At 42.9% G+C, this 27,032-nt stretch overlaps 1 protein-coding gene across 1 annotated transcript in view; it reads right to left on the reverse strand.

Moving 5' to 3' along the window:
• Positions 1-27,032, reverse strand: part of DPY19L1 (dpy-19 like C-mannosyltransferase 1) — a 2,139,210-nt gene that overhangs the window by 726,921 nt on the left and 1,385,257 nt on the right. Inside the window, exon 14 of the mRNA XM_044065091.1 lies at positions 18,672-18,773. Within this exon, the coding sequence (XP_043921026.1) occupies positions 18,672-18,773 (102 nt within the window). The remainder of the gene's footprint in view (positions 1-18,671; positions 18,774-27,032) is intronic.

The raw sequence follows: 27,032 nt of genomic DNA on the forward strand, positions 1-27,032 counted from the left end.
AAAAGATAAAATTGTCACTGTATTCTAGTTTATTAATGCTTTCCAAAAAGCTCCAAGAATCCCGACATATCTGTGGCTCATTACTAATCATAGGTTTCAAAATGTTATCTATGAGTTTGGCACATGCATATGTTTTTGAGCCTCTTCCGTCCACAATAGGTCTGAATGGTGGATCCAAAAGACTTTTATGCAACTTTGGAGTGCCAAATATTGTCGGGCTTCTGGGAGCTGACATTGACAAGTACTGAAACGTGTCTATATCTATCGACCCTTCCAAGAACAGGTCATCCAACAAACCCTTAATTCTTTTGTAAGCTGTGTTAACCTCATTAACACTAGCATGAGTGTATGAATCGGAGCCAAGACAGTTATGCAGCTTTCTTTCATATATTGTTTGGTCCATAAAAACCAAACCCCCTCCCTTATCAGGTTTCATGACTCTGATATTACACTGATTCAGCAACCCAATGAAATCCTTTTCTTCTTCACTAATGTTGGTAACGCGAGTTTGCCTACCATCCCTCCCATCTGACAACCTTCTCAAATCAACTTCGCACATTTTCTCAAATATGCTCAAAGTAGGCTGTAGTGGGGGATTAAAAACACTGGATACCCTTAAAGTGTTAGTTAAAGATGAGTTGACTCCCATTAACACTGCTAAGTTCAGTTTACGCACATACAACTTAAGGTCAACAATAGTTCTAACAACATTAGCCCTTTGGTCTGGAACAAAAGAAAGACCTTTAGCGAAAAAATCAACCATATTTTGTTCAAAGGTGGAAGGTGAAATCCCAATAATGTGTATAGCGCGTCGTGTAAATGCGTACTGCTGTAGTATCATAATGTAGTTTGGTAGGGGTTTGAATCCTGCACTTGCCAACTGTGTGTGTGTGTGTGTGTGTGTGTGTGTGTGTGTGTGTGTGTGTGTGTGTGTGTGTCAGTGTGTGTGTCTCCCTGGGGAGGAGCAACCTTTTTGGAGACTACTCACACCTCTTAAAAGTGGTATACTCATCTTTGTCAAGTCTGATGATGTCACCATCCTACAAATATACCTGTGGAAAGGTGAAATCCCAGTAATGTGTATAGCACGTTGTGTAAATGCATACTGCTGTAGTATCATAATGTAGTTAGGAAGGAGTTTAAATCTCACACTTGCTGACTGTGTGTGTGTGTTCCAGGTGTGTGAATGTGTGTGACACAACTGGTCAATGTGGAGTGGGTTTTGATTTTTCTAGTGTATGACATATCACAATGACAACTGTATGTGCATTACACATGTAAGGTAGCTGTGGGGCAAAGCCACATACATACATGTGACCTCAATTATTTCATAGGTGGGTACTCTACTTTCTCCATGAAAGCATCAGTTATCTTTGTCAGAGTGTGCTGGCGCTTTCCAGACCTTAGGTCACTTCTGTATTCTTGTGACAAGCTTAGCCACTGCAGTGATCCCTGCGCTACGTCTTCTGTTTCACATCCACTCATCACGGTTTCCACTGAAGAGTGTGAGTGAGGGTTTATGCTTGAGTTATATTTGAATCCTGTTCCAAAGCAAGCAAAGTCTGGCAAAGATGACTAATCATTATAGGTGTGCAACAACCTCTGTGGATCACCATGCAAACCCTTTATTGCTTATGTGCTCCACAGAGGGATTTCCAAAACCCTTTGCTAATGTGATTATCAAAGGAGAGATGACTAAACACATGGCTCTATGTATACATTAGTACCTGTTCCACATTTTGGGGGCTACTACCTATGTGGTACTCTGGGGATACTTTGTTTTCTAAAAGTGGATAACTATGCTTTCTTTGGCTTACAGCTTTACAGCATGACTTTGACACCAGGTATCTGTCTCTATGATACCCTTTTGGAGGATGTGTGTGTCATCTGGAGAATAAAATATAGCCCACAGTATGCATTTTCATCAAACGTGGGCAGACATATCCCTACTGTGTTTGCTTGTACCTAAGAAAGCTATATGCCAAACAGGAGTGGTCTCAGGACTGAGTGCAGGTGAATACCACTTGTTACTGGCATAGAAATGTACATGGAGGCTGCAAATTTTACTGTGTGTTCTACATCTGTGTGTCAGTTGTCAGTCCATCATCTAACAATCGTTTATGGTCAGTCTGTTGAGGTTATGTATAATACCAGAATGTGGGATGGGTATGAATTGCTGGTGAGCTATAGCTTGGCTGTGTGGACCTCCCCTCCCTCACCTATAGCCTTGTTAACTGGCTTGAAGTCTACTAGGTGTAGGAGCCATGATCTGGCCTTTAGAGAACCTAAGTCGGTATGGTGAAGCGTTTGCAGGTTCATAATGTCTCTGTTAATGAGTTCCATAATGCTGTGCTCCATAGCATTCCATATAACATTTGTCTGGCTTATAGGGTGAGAGTTTCCAGGATCTGTTGTAGTTCTACCCTTAATCAATTTAGGTTAACATTTGCACTGGGTGTGACAAGGGTGGACAGGATTAGGAATATGTATATTAGAGGGTCAGCCCAGGTTTGAAGGTTAGTAGACCAAGCCAGATAGGCAGGATTAAGTTGGTTTGTACATGTGCTGAGGAGGGATGTAGAGTATATTGTGAAATAGATGCTAAGGATGAAGCCGCCAGGTAACAGGAAAAGAGGAATGCCTAAGATGAGGTTTATGGCTGTGGTGAGAGAGGACATGCAGGTGGATGGTGTGACAGGGCAAGATACAGAGAGCAGGAAGAAATGGAAACAGATGATCTACTATGGCGACCCCTAATGGGAGCATCCGAAAAGAGAAGAAGAAGACGTTGTAGCTCAACCCTGGTGGACTGTGAACACCATTACTGTGCATCATTCCACAAGTATGTAACCTGTATAGAGGCTGCATCTGGACAGAGTGTTTAGGTGAGTGGTGACTTCATATGTCAGCTTGTGTATGACACAGCCAGGGACACTGTCCAGTACCATTGCCACTGTGGTTTGGACTTTGGTAAAGAGATGTTTTAACTAGAGTGTCTGTGAATCATCAGGTTTTACATTCTTCAAATCTGGAAATGTGGCCCTTGGGTAACGACAGGGTGGTGAAATCCGCATTCAAACTGTCTGACAAGAAATTGGTAATGTCAGTCAGATAAGTGTACTTTGTGACCATTTACATTAACTGTGACCCAATCTGAGATTTCCCCTGTAGATTATAAACAACACTAAAGAAAGCTTTAGTGTTGTCTTTGGAATCCTTGCCATTTTGTATTTTGAAGCTTGCCTTGTATGTTTAATGAGGGCTTGTATTTTCTCAATGATACTGACCAGAGAGGTTATCCCTTCTTGGTATGTAACTCTTTTTTGGTACAACTTCACACCTTCCATTATATATTTAGTTTATGGCAGGGGTCCATGAGACTAATGCACTTTTACTGTATAAGCGAGAATTTCTTCTCTTTGTGATAGCACGGTCCATGCAACCCTGTAGGTGAACAGTGTGCATTACCAAAGGATTATGCAGCTGGGCAGTGTTAACCTTAGTAATGCAAACCAATGACATATAGCAACAACAACATAACCCACAGCACAGTGTCAACCCATGTCATACACACACATGCGTACTCAAGTTCCAAAATGTGTGTAGTACAATGCATACTGGCTCTGGCCACCAATAGAAACTATGGAGTGTTAACACTGGCCAATACAGGGCATGTGTCCAATATGCATGTACATGCAGACAGTGCACCTCCACCATGTTCACAAACAGACATCAGCAAATGTGTGTTGCACACATCCCACACCTACTGTCCACTGTATAACGCATGCTGACACAACTACACACATCAGCCAAGTGGCACATGGGCAAACAAAACACAATTGGAATAAACACTGGTGAAAACAATACAACATTGCTAATTACAGCTTTAATGCATCATGCCTGCTCAGCTACACCTTCAAGGATATCATTACACTTTACTGCTGACAACATGCTACACATTCAATTATTGCTATACTTTATTAAAGTCACCCTGTGCATCAGCATCATGTTAGCCTGTTCCTGCATCAATGCTACAGATGACAAGAGGTGGCACAGGTTTCATCATATGCACAGGGTGTGTTGTTGGTTTGCCAGAGGCCTGCACTGAGCCATGTAATCAACATGTGTGTGTGTGTGTGTGTGTGTGTGTGTGCGTGTGTGCGTGCGTGTGTGTGAGGGCCATAACAACTGCTATGGGCCAATGTTGATGTCATGTGTGCTGGTATGTGTTTGCCCTAGGTTTCTGGTTTATGTGTGTATGTCTGCATACACACAGTTCCACCATGTGGCTGCCATATACAGGGATTTGTGAGACAGCTACAGACTGTACCTGGCAGGCTTTACAGATCACCGTCTCTGGCCACGGATACAGAACTTGTGCCTGGCAACGGTGCTACAGACAGTATCAGGTACTAATCCAGATTGGGTACTATCCGAAGAGGTTGACAAATGTCCACTGGATCCAGGTCCTATGTGGGACTGGCCAGAGCCACGTACACATGGTCTGCTAGGACGGTCTATGGACAGCCCCCCCAACACTGCTGAGGCTATTACTGGCACTACGGGAGTGGCTGTGACTTGCAGGACGACCACAATGACGTCCAGCTGGTGATGTTGCTGGCATACGTCCACATCATCGTCTCAACCGTCCTACACTGTCCTGACACATGGACATGACATTGTGGAGGACATCCAGTGTCTTACCCCAACGTCTATCAATGACCTCAGTGTAGTTACGTATGGCACCTGCTAGGTCACGGATACTGTCATTTACAGAGGTGTAATGAGCCCTCTGTGCCCTTAGCCCCTGTCTGGTGTACCGCTCCATTCAGGTCTGTGCCTCCATGACAGCCTGGAACATGCATGTGGTAGAAAGAGGTGTGGCACATCTGCCAGGGGCATTATGACCAGCAGTGCTCTGACGAGAACCCCTGGGCATCTGCCTATGTGGTACCATTCCAGACATCTGGCTATGGCTGCTGTGCCCTGATACATGTGCCATAGATACCACACTGTCCTGGCCAGTGCCAACCGTACATTGTCCCTCAGCTAAGGGCAATGGTGATGATGGATGTACAGGCAATATGACTGTGTGCATGGATGGGGTGGAGACTTGTGTACTGTCAATTGGTGGCCCAACAACAGACCCTGACAAACCTGGCTGTGCCTCAGCACACCTATCCTCATAATCACTGTCTGTCTCAGTGACATCAGGTTCCCTGCTGTACTGAACCAGCCCCACTTTACTAACTGTGAGAGGAAAACAGGAAACACACTTTAAGACCTGAACATAACTTCAGACCACATGCACACATACACACATGCACAGACACAAAACTACACTCCTCCCAAAAGCAGACACACATAACACCAGCAATCACAGAACATACACAATAGTAGGTGATGGTGGAGTACAGTATCACAAGCAAAACAGTCATATCACACGTCAGCATGCAGTGCAAGTATAGTCAGTCCTTGTTACTAGCAGTATACATGGCTTTGATGCATGTGTTTTGTTATTAGATGATGGCCCTCCCCCTGGAACACAATGCATACATGGACACAACATTTCTGTGCAGCTATTCATAACCCTGTGATGTACTGTGCACCATAACTCACAGGTGTACATACCATTGCTGGATGTGTATCTGTGTGCCAGATAGGTATCCAATGCTGATTACAACCTCTGTGTCTTTAGCAAATAATTGTGGACACATTTTTAGCACATGCATGATGAGTATTCACACAACATCATCAGTGGTGCATGGATAATTGATGGAATACCATTCGGCCACATACCCAATGCATGGTACTTATGTTGAGCATAGATCATATTGTGGAAATGCCAGTCTCATCCATGACATGGCATGCTAAAACACAACTGCATATTTAAACACTACACATACCCAATATGTGTCATATGACCTAGCCACTCAATAGCATCACAAGACATATATGTGTCAGTTGTGCAAATGGTGATTGGTATGCATACTGTTTAGAGGTGCATATGTGTGCACACACGCATCATTATGGTGTGTAGCAATGGCAGCTATGTGTAGTACTGTGGTTGCAATAACTGGATTGGGTATAGTACCATAGGCCATCATCATGAAGCATCAGGTGGTCACGCAAGGCTACAAATGTTTCACAAACCAGCACTAATCATGCTGTGCCAGAAGTGTACTACCTTGGCTAAATTCATCATTTCACAACCAGTTGTTATGTGAGTTTGTAAGGAGGCCAATAAGGAGCATTCCCTGACATGAATGTGTAGTGTGTTGCAGAGTGTTTAAATGCCCCAGTATAGGCCTCTACCCCTCAGGTATATTATGTGTAATGTGTGGATGAGATTTTGGATACTGGAGTGTGTCTTTACAGAGGGTTTGGGAATCCTTTATGTATAGCATGTTAAAATGCTCTGTGTATGACATAGATGTATATGTTATGTGCATATTGAGTATCAACTGTGCCTATCCGATGGTCACTACAGTCTAGCCACATTTGTTTGAGATGGTCTGGGTATTGCATGTGTTTGAGGCAACTAATCACATTAGTGAGATGTGCGTGCTCTTACACCAAACATGCACAGCATGCATTATGGGTAGGTGTGTTACATGTGTACATGGCCTACACCTTAACTATGACATGCACTTTTTATTTACAATAATAAATGTAGAACACACTCGCCAGCATCTGTCCGCTGCCTTGATGTCACCCCAGAGGTACCTAAACAGAGATGAGACAGTTTGTCAGTGGCCACATCTGTGGCATTGCTACTGTGCGTTTGCAATCTTACAGTACAACAACAGTTGACATTCAAAGGGCTACAGATTATGTTCCAAATGATCAGTATTGTACAACAACAGGCTCCACATCTTTGAACGACACACTCCACATCTCACATATGCATGATCTTCCAATACAGATAACAGTAGTCTACAGATATGCCATGTTACCTGTATGCTCCGTGTGTGCTTGCTGGGTGGCTCCAACCTCCATCATGGTGTATGTCTGCTGCTGTTGTTGTTGGGCAGGTGCCACCAGGCTCATGAGCAGCTCCTCCACTCTGGTGAGGGGGGAAAGATATTAACACCACCCCCTGTTGCAAACTGTTCTCTATGCACATCAGCGGCAGGCTGACGGACATGTCTGAGAAGATCACTGCAGTGGTGGCATACCTGCTCATATGTGCGGTTATGCAGGCCTACCTCATTGACCCTGCGGACAAGATCTTGCCACATTGCAGTACACTCCTGCTGGCCCTGGCTGGTTCGTGAAAACATGAGACGGTAGTGCTGAATCATACTGCTAGTGATGATATCATCTTCAGCACTACTGTAACTTGGGTTCCTGTGGTGGGCCATGATCACTGGAAGACATAAATACAAAAATATGTCTGAGCAAGTCATATGGCATATTTAACATTATACAGTACAGATATCATTGAACTGCCATATATAGCAACCTATAAGCTAACCAAGAGTGAAACACTGTAACTGCAACTTATCACTGCTCACCCCACAACTGCTTGAAAGTGCCTTGCTCACTCTCTATCTAATGAACCATGTTCTGCACAGCAACAAAATAAAATTCCTATATAAAACTATACAAGAGTACCTGGCACACTGTATGCAACATGATGCACCACCTAGCCACAGCAGATATACATCAAGCTGATGTGCAAAGAAAAATATATCATCCATCACAATCAGAGTAAGGTCCAGTAAATGTAATACTATTATGCCCCACAACTTGGTAATGCCAAACCCGTGGCCAAAATATGTGCACAATTGGGAATATAGGTCACATACTACTGTAGTACACTATGAATGTTGCTAGATATGCAGTTATATCTATTACCACACATATGTCAAAGGACATGTTACAGACATACCCACACACACATCAGACAATTACAGGACACAAAGGTATGACAACCCAGATAAGCTTTCAGTGTGTACTATACAGTACTGTGTGTCAGTACTTACACAACCTTAATCTTGAGAAATGTAATCTGTGATGAATACTGGGACCACACAAAACAGTGGATGCAAGCAGTGTAGACATGCACCATACTTTGCTGTACAGGCCCAGAGCTTCAATTAGTACTACAGTACACACAGGATTTGCATTCAACATCGGTACCAATCAATAATCATAGATGTAGAGCTTTAGCCTCCAATGACACACCCTAGTTAAAACCAAGGGACTTAATCACACTGTATGCAATAGCACTTGTTCTGCCTAGCAACAGAATACACAGCTTTTGCTAAGATCAAAGCAAGGACCCATAATACCATAACATAAACAGTTTCCCACTAAGCTATCCCACAGATACATATCTTTGACGTATTCACAAACATATTGACCATCACAGTCAGTCAACAGAACAGAGAATCTATTGCAACATGTAGATGTAGGTGTGTATGAGTATATATAAATATATATATATATATATATATATATATATATATATATATATATATATATATATACATACATACACATACATATATATATACATATACACATCCATTTGTCTACATAGATATATATATATATATATATATATATATATATATATATATAGGCACATATACATTTCACCTTTCATAGTGAGAATATCAATTATACAAAGGATGTAAGGTGTACAGTAATGTAATAAAATCGCACAGTCTTGGGATAAATGCACTGAAGGTGCTCACAGCCCAGGTAGCTTTAGCAGGCCTTACTGGCTTCAACATTGCAAACTGAACAAACCACCCACAGTGTTTAACCACCACATGTCATATACCAGCACTGTATGCTGTCTTGTTTGTCACACACTAAAACCTACATACAAATATGCGCATACTAACCTTCACCAACGTATATATCTGCCCCCTTCGCAAACAGTTGCAATATGTCCCCTGCTCTATGCACATATACAGATGTGAATATATGTGACACATATATATTTCTCGTATGTGTGTGGCACACACACACACACATGGTCCACACTGTTGTAAGTCCCTGGACCTCACAGCTGAACTGTTGGGCCTTGCTGCAACACAAACAGGTGTTACATATGAACATAGACTAACATTAGGGGGGTATATATGGCAACAGATGCTAGATAAGCATACTAGACTGCTACAGCAGTTGCCAATGCTAAGCTACACTTTAATATGACTATCATTCATATGCTGTTCTGTCACACCCATGTTTATATAATGTCAGCGCTAATCCCCCCAACAGCCATTGGCCACACTACTGTACAGAACACAGATAACATGAATCAGATTTTTGACATTTAATGCTGAGCTACACATTTCATAGGTATGTCCCACTGCTCACAGGTACACACAGTATTGTCCATAGCAGTAGTTAAGCAGAAGCAGAACATCTGTGCATAAAGAAGTACTGCTGCCACATATGAATGTTTCACATTATGTAGACTATTCTTCAATAACATCTACTACATGCCAGTAAATACATATGTGTCACATACCTTTCTCCTTTGTATAATTTGGTAATATTTATTTTTCCTTTTCTCTCTCTCTCTGTCAGTCTCTGCAATAGAGTGATTGAGTATTTTGGCAGAGATTGCAGCCTGCTTTTGTAGGAATTTGCACATGAGCCTGTGATGGCCTCTGCACCAATTAGTGGCCACCATTTGCTAATTGCATGCAGCCTGCTGTGTAGTAATTGCAGTAATCACTGTCATAGCAACCCAGTACTATAAATTGCGGACTCATGTAGGCGTGGCCCTTTCAGATTTCCAAGATCGAGGTCATCCTTGCTTGGTGTGGACATCATTGTTTAAGACAGAAGGTTGGTATAGTTCTTATATCAGAAGCCAGGGGTGTAGCCAGAGATTTACATTTTGTACTCAGACCTAATTTTGCTGCTTCCAGTACCCACTTGTCAGTGTAGAAATGTACTCACCCCTCAAAATGCTACCCCAAGATACATGGAAAGATCTACTTTCTTTTCAACTGTTACAATTAACTGCAATACAAAGCTAGTTATAGAGATGTATTCCTTTGGCACAAAAATTGTTTGTGAACTACTATACTGTGACTATTCATTTACTCAGTTCTAAACGGTTTGTGCTTTTTTAGTGTTGACATTAGCACGAGCTGCTCAGAAAAACTGGACACATTTCAGTACAGTGAGTATGCTAATCTACATCCTTGGTAGATCCTGCACACACAGGTATATTCTACATTTGGGTAGGGTTGCAGAAGTACAGAGAGCGTAAGTAGTATTGTGTGGATTTTATCTTGCTTGACTTACAGGGTTGCTGTGTACATGTTAGTTCATCAAGGCAAGTAGTCTGTCTGTGTAACTCCCAACTGTGGACCTATCCACATGATAGCCAGAGAATAGCCTGTTATTTTTTTGTCTGTGCACCACACAGGTCTTTTCGGCAATAGAGCAATGGCATTCTTACAGTTGGTTGCTACCAGTACATGGCTACATCCATTTGTATTTCAGTGTTGTATTTCTACATAAGGGTATGCTACCGAAACTCCTTCCAAAGCTATTTGCACAGTGTGTAACAACAGAAAGGCTAATATGCCTCTGTGTTTCTGCCTCTGCCAGACCTCTCAACCAATCAGGTACATATTTGAACAGAATCAGGTAAAAGTCAAGAAAAAGTCAGGGACACCTTTAAAATATTAGTGCCATTAAGTTGAAACACTGAGAGAATCAGAGCATATGACTTAATACACATTTTTTGAAGTAAAAGAAGTGTCTAACTCTTAATTATTGTCATTATTCATTAAGTGTAATTCACCACTTTTCTGCCCAAAGTGAGTAGTTTTAGGAGGGATTCAGAGGGACATAGATAAAATTTGTGTCAAAATCAGGGACATCTCTGAAAATTAGGGACAGTTGAGGGTATGGCCTCTGCCCTAAACAGATATAGGTTCATAGGTTCATACTAGGCTATCTGCCCGAGGGCATTTACAAGCCTAGCCCATAGTTTTGTGGCTTACGCCACCCCTTTAGTATCCATTATTTTGCTGTGCCTCTGTCGAGCAGTGACACTGAGGTAATCCCTGGGGTATATCTGCGTATCTCCCATCCATTGGTCAAGATTTCTTGAACAAACAAGGTGCTCTGCCTCTCCCACTCATCAAATCTGGGTTTGACATGGCCTTGTATGTTAGGCAAAGGTCACCTCTGAGCAAGCTGCAAGACTGAAAATAGGCTGGAGTTCTCTCAGTCCTTTGGTGAGGAACTTTTGTGGCCTCTCCAGCTGCTGCAAGTGTCGGGTCAGATTCAATGGGGGGCATTGTGTAATCATTGGTGGTCTGATGAGTGATGGGTATAGGGATGACCTCCTCCTCCCTTGATGAGAATGAGAGAAATAAATGATAAGGTGGGCAATGTATAGAATGTCTTCCTAACTACTTAGCAGATCGTGGTGTACCTGACAGACTACTCCTGATAACAGTCCCCAGGTTCCTGATAACTTCTTCTGTTGGTAGCTAGGGTGCCCCTTATTTCGTAGCTAGTAACCTTGTTTTTCCCGGCGGGTATGACTTTGCATTGGCTCTTTTTAGCTTTGTGCCATGGCCCCTGGCACTCTTTAGGGATATCCCTTCTGAGAGATGTCTGTTCTATATCTGTTTTCTATGTGGTGTTTCTTCGGCTCATCTGGCCATAACCCTCCTGTGAAAGTAGATGCCAAACAAGAGTGGGCCCCAGGACTGAGCCTGTGGGTACACACGCTGATGAGTTTTTCAATGATACCCGGTGGGGTATTGTAAGGCCTTCGCCAGATCGCCAGATCGGTAAGTATGGACTGCCTTCTCCTATCAATGGCTTTGGTGTGACTGTGAGTCAAAAAACCAAGTTTAGAAGGCATGATCTGCCTTGACAAAAAGCAAACTGGGATGGATCCAAAGTCTGCAAATTTCCTATGTCTTTAATGCGTCCATTTATGATCCCCATTATGTTTTGCAGATAAGCTTTGTCAAGCTAATGGTCGGTATTTTTCAGACGTGGAGGAGGCACCGCTGTGGTGTGGATGGACAGTTGCAGTCGGGACACCATCAGGTCCCATGGATGCTGTGTTTTTGCTTTGAGAGAGCAGTTCTCACTTTGGGGCGCTGGAGATGTTTGGGGGCTAAAACGCTTGGTATATCTATCTCCTTTGGGGAGGGGAGAAGTTTTTTTGGCATTGTCTATGTTGGCAATGTCTGTAGGATGTTGAATCTCATCATATTTTATCATAGCATTTTGCATATCTGGGAGAGAAGGCCTTATGATTGTCTTTGAGTCTTTAGCTTTTTTCTCTCAAAATTTGCTTTGGATGACTTTATGAGAGCTCTTAGTTTTTTTTTTACTGTGAGGAAGGGTGTATGTTTCTTACCTTTTGCCAGACTGGACGCTTGCCTTTGGTACAAAGAGTCTTGTTGCTTTGGGATGGCCTTTATCCATGCATGCTGCAGGTGCTGGTAGAAGGCATTTGCATGAGATTCATCAGCGCGCTTTCCATGACTTTCTCCGCCGCCTTAAACCAGGAGACACTAGTCTTTCTTAGAAGTGAAGTCGGCTTTCTTTTTTGCTTTTTTGTGGTTTTTTTTTGGTGGGGTGGGGGTGGATGGGGACCTCCGATTAGAGTTGTTGATGATCTGATCTCATGAGGGGTATGTATCGGTGTTGTTCATGTAGTCCAAGGAGGTGTGCGATCTCAGGTCGTTTACAACAAGCGTGGACACTGAGAGTGTGATTGTGTACTGCTGAGCTGAGAGAGTTGACTGCGCGCGTATGGGTTCTAGCACCCCGACACGGGCTTCCTGTGACCTTCTCATACTCCAGTCTGGTGTTGTCTGGCGTCATCGTGGTCTGACTATGGTGTCACCAATGACTAGTGTGTCTGGCATTGTGTTTGGCCTTTTGGCCTGAAGGCTGTGAGGTCTGACTGTCTGACTTGTGTGTTGTGAGGTGGTGGTTGTTTGGGTTATGCCAGTGTTTGTCCTGCTGTGATACTGTGTGGGGTTGTAAAGTGATGGTGTAACATTATTTCCTGCTAGAATGGCTGCTTCTCTTATCACAGTCATGTAATGTAATCCCACAACAACTTTTGGTCAACATCCACAGAACAAGTTGTGTGGTATGGTATTCCTAATTTTCCTTTACATTCACTCATTCTGATGCATGATATAATTATTTAAGCACTAACTTGATGTATATCTACCGTGGCTTAGTGGTACTTCATGTTGTGTAGTGTGTGCAAGGTCCGGGGTTCGAGACTTACAGAGGTGTTTTATTTTGTTCCTGAGCAGAACAAGGGCCCTCACATACAGAGTGACTATGGCAGTTGTAAGCGGGTTTGTATGGGTTGGGCAATGCTGCGGCTTGCTTAGCCAAGCGCACACCTGCTCACTACTGCTTAATAGTGCTTACTCCCGCTCACCCCCGCGCTAATTTCTTTGAAAGAAAAGAAAAATGGGGAGATAGGAATGTGGTGAAAAAGGGGCACAGAGAGGGAAAGACAGTATGGAAAATAGCTCGGGATGTACAGGACGGGTGCAGGGAAGGACCATAGCTGCCCATTTCTTCAACAGCAACAGCTTTGCATATGCAATACATTTGGAGGTAGATATGAACCCTTCAACCCCTGAGAGAGGGGTGAGGACAACAAAGTATGTTGTAATGCCAATTAAATAACATTTAATGTGTCCAGTGGACATGTGTGCAAAATGGGCAGCTATGTATGGGGCGTAATTTTTTTTTTGGGAGCAGACTGCCCTTTTTTTTTTCAGGTGAGAGTGGAATGTGGGGTAGGGGAAGTAGGTATATTTGGGGAGGTAGGTTGGGGAGGTAAACAGACAAGACAAACAAGATGCATACAGAGGTGGTATATGACACGTGGTGGGTGAACACCTTTGACGGGGAGGGATGTTTGGAAATCGCAAGCCCATGAGCCCCCAGATGGAAACAGTGGGGCTGAGGTCCCCAGCCATGGGCAGTCACCACTGCACCTTCACGGCCCAGAGGGTGGCTGCGCTGGGGGCTGTGTAGGAGGGGCAGGCTGACCCGGGAGTTGCACCACTCAGGCCTCAAGCTGGTGTAGAGGTTCTGCAACAGAACATTCAATCTCTCTACGCACCACAGCCCGGACCGTTCGAAGGGTGATAGGTGCCCCTCCGCCCACGCTTGCACGGGGGGGCTGAGCCCCATCCCCTGCAGCACTTCCACCCGAAGGTGGCACAGGGCCAACGGAGGAGGAGGTCCCAGGCTGGGCAGCAGATCTGCTGGTGCCAGGTGCCATGGCCAGCTGAGGTGGGGCAGGTGGGTCTGCTGGGACCGGCCTTCCCATACAAACTATGTTTTGGAGAGTTTAATAAAGATATGGGCTAGTAACAGTCAACAGCATTCCCAATTAGTTATAACAGCATGCAAAAGTCTTCCCATTAAACCAACACACCAGATTTTCAATAGTTGAAAAGCAAGCATAACACATGCATATATATATATATAACAATAGTGGACATTACAACAGCATGCAGGTTTAATTGATGGCAACAGGCCACCAATATTGTGGTATTTTAGCAGGGCACATGCATAGAAATAAATGCAAATATTTATAAACCAATAGGACATATGTCCCAACAAATGTTTTGAGATTAGACATACCGATTGAGGTGTGGAATTACATTTTTCTATGCACATACAGTAGGGTGGGAAAAGATAGCTCAATTAACTTATATATCGTTCTAGTTTTCACTACATTCCTATTAACTGCAGTTATATGTCCCTTACTTGTATTATAACACTACCCAATGTCCTTATATTGTGCAATTGGATTTTGCTAGCTCATTATATACATGAGCTGTATCTTACATACAAACTGTCCAAGATGCAGATGTTACTGCAACATATTTTGAGAGTTGCTCACACACACTACTGCTAAGATGGTACACTGACAGATCTACTTTCATATAATTATCTAGATATGTTCAGGTGAAAGTATCAGTTATATGTTAACACTCCCGACATTTCTGGCAGCACACTGACATTTCTGGGGAACACAATACCAAGCTACTCATGTGCCAGATTAACCTATACATGCTGGCCATGAACCAACAGTTGATGGCTGTACATATGCATACAAGCTACTGGCACTCCCTTCATCCACGTTATATGGGCCTACCCAAGTGTGGGTTGACACTGCTTAATACAATAGTACTATTTGTAGAAGTACAACAACATATCAAAGAAAATGACACAGATGCACTCCATGAATCATACATTTATTGAAGGATTATTACACCTTTATTTATTGGGTTAAAAGACTTTTTGAAGGCTCTCTCATTTATTTTATATAACAGTACATGCAGAATAATTACTAACCTGCCTCATGGCGCAGCCATTGCAGCCTATCTTCATGGGCTTGCAGGTTCTTAGTCCGGTCACCTGCAGCTGTGAAGTAAATGCAGTGATATTGAGACATACCTAGCCATAGTATAGACAAGCATAGGAATTCTTAACTACTTAATACAATGGCTAGTTAATCAATACTGGGGCATTATGCATTGTACGGGATTCCTGGATCCACTGGTCCAGTTCATCCTCCCTACGTTGCTTCAGGTCAGAATAATGGTGCCTGACCTGCTCACCAGTCTGAGGAACACCAGTGGCACTGGTGAGATCACGGGCAAGACTGTTCCAGGCCTCTGTTTTATATTGGGTACCCTGGTACTGGCCCCGTAGGAGTCTTTCCTCATGTTTGTGGACGAGGAGCCAAACCATAATTTTGGACTCCTGGATGCCCCAGCATTGCGCTCTAAATCGAGTGCCTTCACCAACACCAGCCATGCTAACTGCAGAAGGAAGCTACAACCAGTTATAGCAAGTATTCCCACCTGTGGAGCTTAAATATGCCTCATTTCCCACACTTATTTGTGATTGGCCAGTTTTGGGAAAACTCAGCTGTAGGCACGCCTGCTTAGCTGATGTTGGCAATGTTTAAAATTCCTTTGACAGATACGTGTCTGTTGAAAGTGCAGGTTTGTGAAATGCTGTCATGGCTTATTGGTTAAGTACTGTGACTATAGTGCACAGTATCCTGAGTTCGAGCCCTGTCACTGCTTTTTATTTTCCTGCTGGGCAGACCTGACTGGTTAAGGAACAGTAAAGCAGGTGTGAGCGTGTTTACCCGACTTTTCTCAACTTTGCCCGACATTGCGCTGGTTAGCGCGGTGCACAGCTAGGCGCAAATACACTGCGGTTGAGCTGGTTAGCGCGGTGTGCAGCTACGTGCATTGCATTTAAATATGCTCAGTAATGGTAAAATGTGCTTAGCAGTGCTTTATATTGCTTAAAATAGGGTACTCATGCCTCAGAATGCATGACTATTTCACCTTCATATATATATAATTTGTTCACTACTACATTTAACATGTCAATGCTTTTTACAAAATTTGTACATAAAAAATGTCAGGAAATATTTTTGTATGCAGATTTCCCACAGAAAATGGAACGTGCAGTAGTGGGACTCGAACCGGGAATGCCTCCTCTTTGTGCGAAGTTTCTAACCACTACATTATCGCTATGTTGCTTAATTTGCATATATTTTTCTTATTATCCTCTTCTGGTGTCTAAGCTGCTAACTGTAGCTAAGCAATGGGCAAACCCACGCAAACCCGCGCAACTATGGGCAGCTATATCAGAAGAAAAATAAATAAATTCTTTTTAGTTTTAATTTTGTAAGTTGTTTAACATATGGGGGAGTGTAGTGTTACATTGTACACATGTGAGCGGACTCGCTCATGTAACTGGAAATTGCGGCATTTCTTCATTGCAGGGGCGTGGATGTTTGGACTGCTCCGCAGTCTGACATGCCCCCTACACTCGTTCACACTCTGTGTAAGCTTTAGAGTTGAGGCAGTGCACCCTCATTAATATGCATGGTGCGCTGCCATCATACTCTTACACTGGCGCTTCTGTGTAAGACTAATCTAGTCTTACACGGAAGATTAGTAAATTGGGGGGAGAGTCTCAACAATATGAAGTTTGAGTTTCGAAAACTCAATATTCTGACATATACCCCACACACACACACACACACACACACATATATATATATATATATATATATATATTATACAGACAGATTATATAAACAGACATATATATATATATATATATATATATATATATATATATATATATATATATATATATATATAGACATACAGTTATATGCACACACAAACACACACACACACACACACACACACACACAGATATATATATATATATATATATATACACACACACATACATACAGTAAACTCTCGGTTAACTGGAACTGAAGCAAACAGACAAAAATCGAAATACAGTACAGTATGAACAATTCAGTTTTTCATTTATTGCACTTTCTGTTTCCCCCCTGCAGAAACATACCTTACGTTTTTAGAATTTTAGAGTTTTAAAAAGGAAGATACAAATACATTCCCTCTCTCCACAAGTTGACAATAAGTCAAAACAAGCAAATCAAATCTCTAAAATGTCAACACTCACTCCATACTCACTCAGTTTGCATAAAATTGCATATTCTCTCTCTGATCTCTCACACACACAGTCTCTTCATCTTTCATGCATTCATTCACTCACTCTTTCACTCTCTGATCTCACACACACACGCACACACACACACACACACACACACACACACACACACACACACACACACACACACACACACACACTCACTCTTCAGCTTTGATACATCTCTCCAATCTCACCCACAGTCTCTTCATCTTTCATGCATTCATTCACTCACTCTTTCTCTCTCCGATCACTCACACACATTCTCTTCAGCTTTCACACATCTCTCCAATCTCTCACACCTAGCTGCTTCTGCTTTCATACATGCATTCACTTTCTCTCTCTATTCAATTCATTCAATTCTAATCCACTCAGCATGCCACTGAAAACTGTTCCGCGTGCCACACTTTCTAGTGGAAATATAAGTTTAAAATATTATTATTCCAGCCAGGCTTTTAATTACTGTATTTCAATATTAAAATCAAATCAAAACAGTGTTTATGGCATGGTATGTTATAGTATAGTGTACAGTACTTGTAAGGTCTATTTTTCATAGTAACTCTCAAGCAACCAGAAACTACAATTATCTGGTATCTACCAATCCCCATGAGTGCCAGTTAACTGAGAGTTTACTGTACACACACATATGTGTGTCTATATAAATATGGATACTTGCATACAAACAGATGTATATGTGTAATGTGGATATGAAAGCAAGTATATGCAAAACTTTTTAAGAAAAATAAATAAAAATATATATATACGCTAGAGACATCTGAGTAAAACTTTCTGATGAAAGAGTAATCTCTACCTAAGAATGTCAGAGGTAAAATTATTCACTTTACCTAAAAAACATTTAATGTTAAAAGAACACAACCCTTGCACTGATATCTGATGAAGGATACAAAATATAATTAATAATTTATGGTCATCAAGAGTAAAACAGTCAAGTACACGGAAGATTAGTAAATTGGGGGGAGAGTCTCAACAATATGAAGTTTGAGTTTCGAAAACTCAATATTCTGAAACTTTGTATTTGAAGAAAACTTTCATCATTTTTTCTACACACCCCTACAACATTTTATTATTTTCACAAAAAATCTTTAAAAATAACTCACCTCCTTTAGCATGAAGTCAAACTCCACGGCACAACTGTACATCAGAGTATCAAAATCCTTATAATTGGTGAACTTTGATTTCAGCAAGTTGCCTATATGGGCCTATCACAATAAAGAAAATAAAACAGCTTTAGATTTAATGCAGAAACATTTAAGTTAAACAAGTGTACTTATTTATTTGTACTAAAATGCTTAATTAATATAAATTTTGTATAAATTAAAACATAAACTTAAAGTACTTTCTATTCTACTGCACTGTAAATAAATTCAATAGACCATGTGCAGGAATCAAAATGATACAGAAGGCCTTATTGCTTCATAACATACCTCAAAAAGATATTTTAGTTAGTAGCTCAGACACTTAGAATCTACACTAACAAGTGGCAGCACACCTGTGAAAGATCCTGAGTTAAAAGAGTATTTCACGACATTACCACAGACACATATGACAAGGATATAGTCTTACTAAGGATAACCAAGGAATCCTACATAAAGGTTAATATTTACACTATAAGATCATAGCCATCCACTGACCTGCATGAAAATTGGCATGTGGGTTATTAAATTACAAAAAGAAATTATTGTAAAACATATGCTGGAGTCAGAGGTACACCTGCAGAAATACAGTCATTTGAAAAAAAATGTTCCAACTGTGTTACAACTGCTCTGTGTTCAAGACATTAAAATTTTGGAGCACCTTCAGAACTGTCTGCTCTGGTTGAGTATGCTCCTCTGAGGCTTTTGAGGATTGACAGTTGGCTTGTGCTTTCCTTATCTATGCAGATAAGTTCCCTTGGGGGAAGAAAACTTCCATGTTCTTATTTTTATTTATATTTTCTTATTTTTTTAATGATGTTAAACTCACTCCCACTATCAGCCAGAAGTATTCCTAAACTTGTACCTTTCAAAAAATCCTTAAAGCAGCATCTTAACAATTCCTGGCTATGCTCATGCTCCACTCCTGAATAATTTCTCATACACTTTCTCCATCTCCCCTTCTACAAGCCCTACTTTCCAGAATCTCTCTTAGACTCTTCTTTCTACTCACCTAACACTACCAAATACTACCTAATAGTCCTCTAACATTCTTACATCTAATAATCCACCCTCTATTCTCCTATAGCTATGCCTTCGCTGTGTCACTATAAAATGACAAGCATGACCATGCATAAAATAAAGTTCTACTACAACAACTATGGACTACCACAGTGGTCCTTCAACAGACTGTACTGACATTCTAAGGCCAGGTTATATAATGTGTACTAATGTGTAATGTCCTCTCTCTGGGACAGTAATCAAGCAACCTGAATCCTCACCACTGACAATGGAGAGGGATGATCACTTGGAACAAAAATGGATACACCTAGTATTTCCAGATGCGGCTGTTTGCATCCAGCACAATTTCCCTCAAGAGCACAAAGGGAACACACTCAGTTTGGGGTCTGGATTTCTCTATCTGTCTCCCTCCAGGTCCCCAATAGCATTTCCCACTGGTACAGCTATAGAGTTGAGACCTCACCTGAGTGTCCAAACAAGTCCTCCAGCACCCTCTCTGTGAAACCAGTGCTTCATGTCCCTGCTCCAAGTAGCTGACATACACACATTAAGATTTGATTTTCCCACACACCTGGGAAAGGCTGGCACAGATTTATTAGCTATGCCCCCTTCTGCCCAGATTATTAGATAGCTACACTGCCACCAGACTCTCTAAAGCCAGTTACTCTAAGGCTATTGCAAGGGTACCCAATTACTACATTAATATTAATACAAATGGTAGTTTGACAGTAAGACAGAAGTGACGAACTTCATGACACCCATGCAGATGGACAATACAGTTAAGACTGCTGAATTCTACACAAATGCACTATATAAGCACTTACATGAGTGCATGGATCGTGCTATCCCAAACAGAACCAAGATGCTATCCTCCAAAAAAAGGAAGCCAATCTGGTGGTCCCCTGCCATAAACAAACTGTACAACAGAAGGAAGAAACTGTTGCAAAAGAGAGCAAAATCCCATGAGTGGAGGAGCTCCCTGGTCAGCCTCAGTAAGAAGCTGAGATCCCTTATAAGATCCTCCAAAGCTAGCTATGAAAACAAAATCGCCACTGATTCTAGGGACAACCACAAAGCATTCTACAGCGATGTGAAGAATCTCAATGGCAACACCCAGATCTGCTCTGAGTTACAGCATAATGGCACGAAAATTACAGAACTAACTGATATTGCCAACATCCTGGCAGATATGTTCAGTGCTAACTTTACCCCCCTCTCACCCCCTAAAGGGCCCATATCTATACAGGAAGAATGCAGAGCCCCTGTAATCACAACTATGCAGGTAAAAGCTGCACTCTCTAAAGCCAAAAACACAGCATCCATGGGACCGGAAACATCCCAGGCTGCATTTTACACGAACTTCAGAACGAACTGGCTCCCCACCTAAGCACCATGTTCAATCATAGCCTCACGTCAGGCTTTGTGCCCACTGAATGGTGCACAGCAACAATTATCTCACTCCACAAAGGGGGAACCACCACTGATCCCAGGAACTATCACCCTATTAGCCTGATGAGCCTGGTCTGTAAGGCCATGGAATGTATCATCATGGAACTCATAAACAAAGACATTGGTAACCTTCAAACTCTGGACCCCACCCAGTTTGGGTTTGTGAAAGACAGATCGTGCCTCCTGAACCTGATCAACTTCTTTGAGGCAGTCACCAAAGCCGTAGACGAGGGTAGGGTGGTTCACACAGTCTATCTTGTCCTCGCCAAGGCTTTCGACACCATCCCCCATTCTGGAATTATAGCTAAACTTACTAAACTAGGTATAAATCCCTAGATCACAAGATGGGTTTTGCCAACTGGCTCACTGACAGAACCCACACTGTAAAAGTTGCAGACAAGTGGAGTACCACAGGATTCAGTCCTGGGATCTCTCCTGTTTGGTATCTACTTCTCTGAAGTACAGGCTAACACAGAAGGCCTTTGGCTAATGAAGTTTGCAGATGACTGCAAACTAGGAGCCATAGTCGAGTCCCCAAATGATGTGGATATCGTACAGAAGGGCCTCACTGAGACAGACGCCTGGTGTCAGAGCCATGGCCTCAAGCTCAATGCCAAAAAGTGCATTGTCATCCCCTTTGGTAAAAACTCTGTACCCATGAAGTACCACATAGGCGGCAGTCTACTTAACGCCGAATGTGTGGTAAGAGATCTTGGGACTCAGGAGGACAGTAGTCTCGCCTTTGATAATCACATCACCACAGTAGTCAGGAAATCCTTCTACGTGGCACACCTCATCACAAAAGGGTTCTCATCCAGGAAAAAAGAGGTCATTGTTCCCCTCTACTCGATACTCATTAGACCCATTATAGAGTACAACGCCCCTTTTGGAATGTACCTCACAAGACATCTGCAGCAGCTGGAAAGGCCACAGAAGTATATCACAAAGAGGATTACTGGCCTCAAACAGATGCCCTACACTGATCGTCTCAAAAAATTCCAGCTTTACTCCTTAGCATATTGCCTACTCCGAGGTGATCACTGCCTAACATATAAAACTATGTCATACCCAGAGCTGTTGGACAAGCTACACCTAAAGAAATCCCAATCCCTCCGAGCTACATGCTCTAGGGACCTAAACCTGGTCACCACATAAACAGGACATGCTGGAGGGATAGATTCCTGTCCAGAGACTTCCCATACTCTGGAACAAGCTACCCATCTATGTCAAGCCAGGTAATTTAATTTCACACTATTTTTAAAGTTTGAGATTAACCTCTTCTCTTCCAGTATCCTCTGTTAAAACATATACATTTAAACAGCTACAGTAATGCATGTATATTTCTTTTTATGTCCTGCAGGGCACACTGTTGATACATTTTTAACACAAGCAAATTTATCAATACATTTTCAACACAAGCATCTGTACAAATCAGTTTGATATTCAAATAACATATAATTCTTTACTAAATTCCAGCTAGCTGTGCTGGCATATTACACATTCAGTGCCTTACTTCTCCTGGCATGGCTGGCAATACCTCGCATCATCACATCTCTCCCCCTTTTGAAGACTCAAGCTAGCTTCTCAAGTGACCCTGGAAAAATGTTGCTTGAGAGGAATAAGGCTGTCTGGGAAAACAATAACTCACACCTTGTCTTGACAACCTATCTGCACTGGCATTGCTGAACCCACTATGATGCTGCACTGTCATATCATATGCCTAGGCTCCACCTTAATAACTTGGCATTTTGCTGACTTGCTCCATGTAGCCATGTTAAGGGAATATAGTCTGTAACAGCAGTGAATTTCCTTCCATACAGATAGGGTTGAAATTTCTGCAATGGCCGTACTATGGCTAGACATTCATTTTCTATTGCTGCATAACATTCCACTCTATGTTGGAGTCTATGGCTGAGACATACCACTGGGTGCTCTTCTCCCTCTGAGAAAACTTAGCTGAATACAGCCCTCACCTCCATGGTTCGAAGCAGCTACCTGCCATAACAAATTCTTTGCTGTAATCTGGACTGGCTAACATAGGGGGTCCTCCCAAAGCCCCATTTATGCTTTTGGAATGCCTGGAGTCCACACTACGTTGTCTGGCATGTTTTCCCTCATCAGGTCTGTGAGGAGAGCAGCTACTGTACTATAATTGGGAACAAATTTTCTATAGTACCCCACTGTCCCCAAGAATTCCCTTAACCTTCTTTTTGGTAACAGGGGTAGGCCACACCTGAATGAGTTCCACTTTGGCAGGTTCTGGTCTGATCTTATCACTCCCCACTCTATATCCAAGGTAGGAGACCTCTGCCATACCCACCTCACACTTACTGGGCTTGGTGGTCAACCCTGCCCTTTGCAGTTTGCCTAGGAACTCCCTGACATGCGCAAGGTGCTCATGTCAGAAATGGCAATATCATCCAGGTAAGCAAGGGCATAATCTCCTGCTCCAGATAGGATACAAACTCTCAGCCTCTGTAAGGTCACTGGGGCATTTTTCATCCCAAAGGGAATCTTTGTGAACTTGTATAATAAGAAAAAGTCCCAATGGCTGACCTGTCTCTAGGGGTGGGAGTCAAGGGCACCTGCCAGTAGCTCTTGGTCAGATCAGTAGTGGTCAGATATTTAGCCCCACCCAGTTGCTCTAAAGCTACATCTGTCCTAGGCATGGGGTAAGCATCTGAATCTGTGTGACTATTCAGTTTTCTGTACTCCACAGAGAACCTGGTGCTGCCATCCTTCTTTGGTACCAGCACCACTGGGAAGGCCCAAGGACTACTGGACTCCTGGATTACCCCCAGTTCCAACATTTCCTGTATCTCCTCACTCAGAGTCTGTCTGATTCACTCAGGCAACCTGTAAGAGGCCTGCTTGACAGGTCTTTGGGGTCTTGTATCCACCTGGTGCTGCATCAGGTGGGTACACCCAGGTTTCCCAGTGAACATGCCTCTAAACTCCAGTAATACTGCCTGGATTTCTTGAACCTGGGTAGGGGATATCCGCTAGGACATTGCTACTCCTTCCACTGAGGTATCAGTTCGAGCTTCACTTAAGAGATCAGTCACCACACCCCCCCTCAGACTCCTCCTGCCATCCACTGCAAGCACGCAGCACCAGGGCCTCCTTATCATGGTAAGGCTTCATCATGTTAACATGGTACAATCTGTGCCCTTGCCTCCTGCCTAGCAGTTCTACAATTTAGTTAACATCACTGACCTTCCTTACCACTTTGAAGGATCCCTCTCAAGCTGCCTGCAGCTTATTGTGTCTGACAGGAATGAGACCCATAACCTGCTCTCCCACACAAGGATGTAGGTAAGCATACTCACAGTACTGAAATGTGTCCAGTTTTCTTGAGCAGCTTGTGCTATTGTCAACACTAAAAAAGCACAAACTGTTTAGAACTGAGTAAATGAATATTTACAGTATAGCAGTTCACAAACAATTCTTGTGCCAAAGGAATACATCTCAATAACTAGCTTTGTATGGCAGTTAATTGTAAAATTTGAAAAGAAAGTACATCCTCCCATGTATCTTGGGTTAGCATTTTGAGGGGTGAGTACATTTCTACACTGACAAGTGTGTACTGAAAGCAGCAACATTTAGGTCTGAGTACAAAATGTAAATCACTGGCTACACCCCTGCTCCCAGAGCATACTCTCGGATCGAGCTTTCCTGCAATACCAGGCCTTTTTCTGCTGTTGGCTCCTGATAGGTACTCCTGGGCCAAGCCCATGAGCTCCCTAAGCCGTATCCTGAGGTTTAGGACATATGCCACAACAGACTCCTTGTGGGATTTACACTCACCCTCCCACTCATCACAAATCAAATTTAAAGGCCCCCTCACCCTATGCTCATACAGCAACTCAAAGGATAAAAAAACCTGTGGATTCCTGGGGTAACTGTCTGTATGCAAATAGATGGGGCAAATATTTTGTCCCACTCTCTCCTAAACTGGTCTGCAAATGCCTGTAGCATGGTCTTTAATGTAGAGTTTAACCTTTCCACAAAACCATTAGCTTGGGATGGTAGGGGTGGTCTTTAGCTGCTTCACCCCACAGCACTTCCACAGATGAGCCAATAGGTCTGACATGAAATTGGCACCTCTATCAGTCAGTATTTCTCTCGGGAAACCTACCCTGCTGAAAATCTGTAACAAAGCATTTGCCACCTTCTCTGCCTCAATGGGGGACAGAGCCACTGTCTCAGGGTATCCAGTAGCATAATCTACTACCACCAGGATATACGTCTTCCCTGTGGAGCTTGGGGGTACTCAGAGGACCCACAATATCCATAGCTACCCTCTGAAACAGCTTCTCAATCACAGGGAAAAGCATCAAAACAGCTTTGACCTTGTCCCTTGCCCTGCCTACTTTTTGGCACTGCTCACACGTCCTGCAGTACCCTGTTACATCCTTTGCAAACCCAGGCCAGTAAAAGTTCTGCATAATATGTCTCTTGTATGCTTTTTGCCCATATGACCTGCAAAAGGAATGTCATGGGCTATGGCTAGAAATGCCAGACAGTAGGCTCTAGGCACTAGCAACTGCTGTATTACCTCATCATCTAGCCCTCCCTCAGATGTCCACTCTCTATACAATAACATTTGTTCCAGTACACAGATTCCCCTTTTCCTTAAGAATCAGGTGCCTCCCTAGCTATCTCCCTCAAGCCCCTCAGTGTGGTGTCCGACAGCTGAGCCTGTCTCAACTCTATCTTTCTGACTCTTCACAGCTCCCATTCCACAGGATGTCTGGTATCCTCTGACAGCAGTGACTCACTGTCAGCCTGGGTACTACCACTCCCCTCTGCTCTTGCAGTCACTCTGTCCAAGGGAACATCAGTGCCTACCAGCAGCTGTCACTCGGCTCGCCTTCAGACTCAGTGCTACAGGGTAGCTCCCTCTCTGAAACAGCCACCTTACTAGCCCTGGCTTCAGATGTGAGGTCTGTCTGGGTCTCCCCCAGGCTACCAGACTCACATGTCTGTCTCCAAACCTGACTGTGTGTAACTGCATGCATCCAAGGTACTGCATTATCAAAATCATTCCTTATCCAGACATCTGCATGGATATCCTCAAACACACCTATTGTCTTGCTTCCTTTTCCACCCTCCCAGTCAAGGTGAACCCTGTCCAAAGGCATCTGCAATGGGGTCCCTCCTAAAGCTCTGACTGCAGTGGACTGCCAAAGCAAGTACTGTTCCTCTTTAACCAGTGCAGGTTTCACAATGGTTATATCAGAGGCTGTCTCTCTCTTAGCAGTGGCTTGTTTTCCATCCACTAAGATAGGATATAACCTCTGGTGACAGTTTGGTACCCCTGTTTTCTCCAGACAACTTACTACCGGCATATTGTTATTCTCACTTGCTGGCTCCCCCACCTTTTGTTCACCACCTTGCCTCCATGGATATCTATATGATACATGGCCCCACTGGTTACATTTAAAACATTTAACCCTTGATCCTGGCTGCGTACCTGAACTAGTGGCTTCCCCTGTTACTGGTGGACTCTGTTGGGGTGGTTCAAGCTGCCCACCATGAGTTCCCTTACATCCATGTACAGCACTGGGCAGTGATGCCTTGCTTGGTAAGTAGAGATCCCCTTTTTCCCCAGCTCATCTGCAGAGTTACATTCTGGGTCTGCCAACCAGATTCTCATGTCCTCAGGCAAAGTACTAAGGGCTTGTTCCCTCAACAAAAGGTCTTCCAGCCCTTTGAAACTGATGACCTGACACCCACTCACCACTATGAAAATAAGTGCTTAACTCAGCAAAATAATCGCACACTTTCATCTGCCTTGCGTCTATGCTCATGAAACTTTTTTCTGTAAGCTTCAAGTGTTAACTTAAAACATTC

The sequence above is a fragment of the Protopterus annectens genome, chromosome 3.part0, assembly GCF_019279795.1.
Source record: "Protopterus annectens isolate FY-2018-M chromosome 3.part0, PAN1.0, whole genome shotgun sequence".
NCBI lineage: Eukaryota > Metazoa > Chordata > Ceratodontiformes > Protopteridae > Protopterus > Protopterus annectens.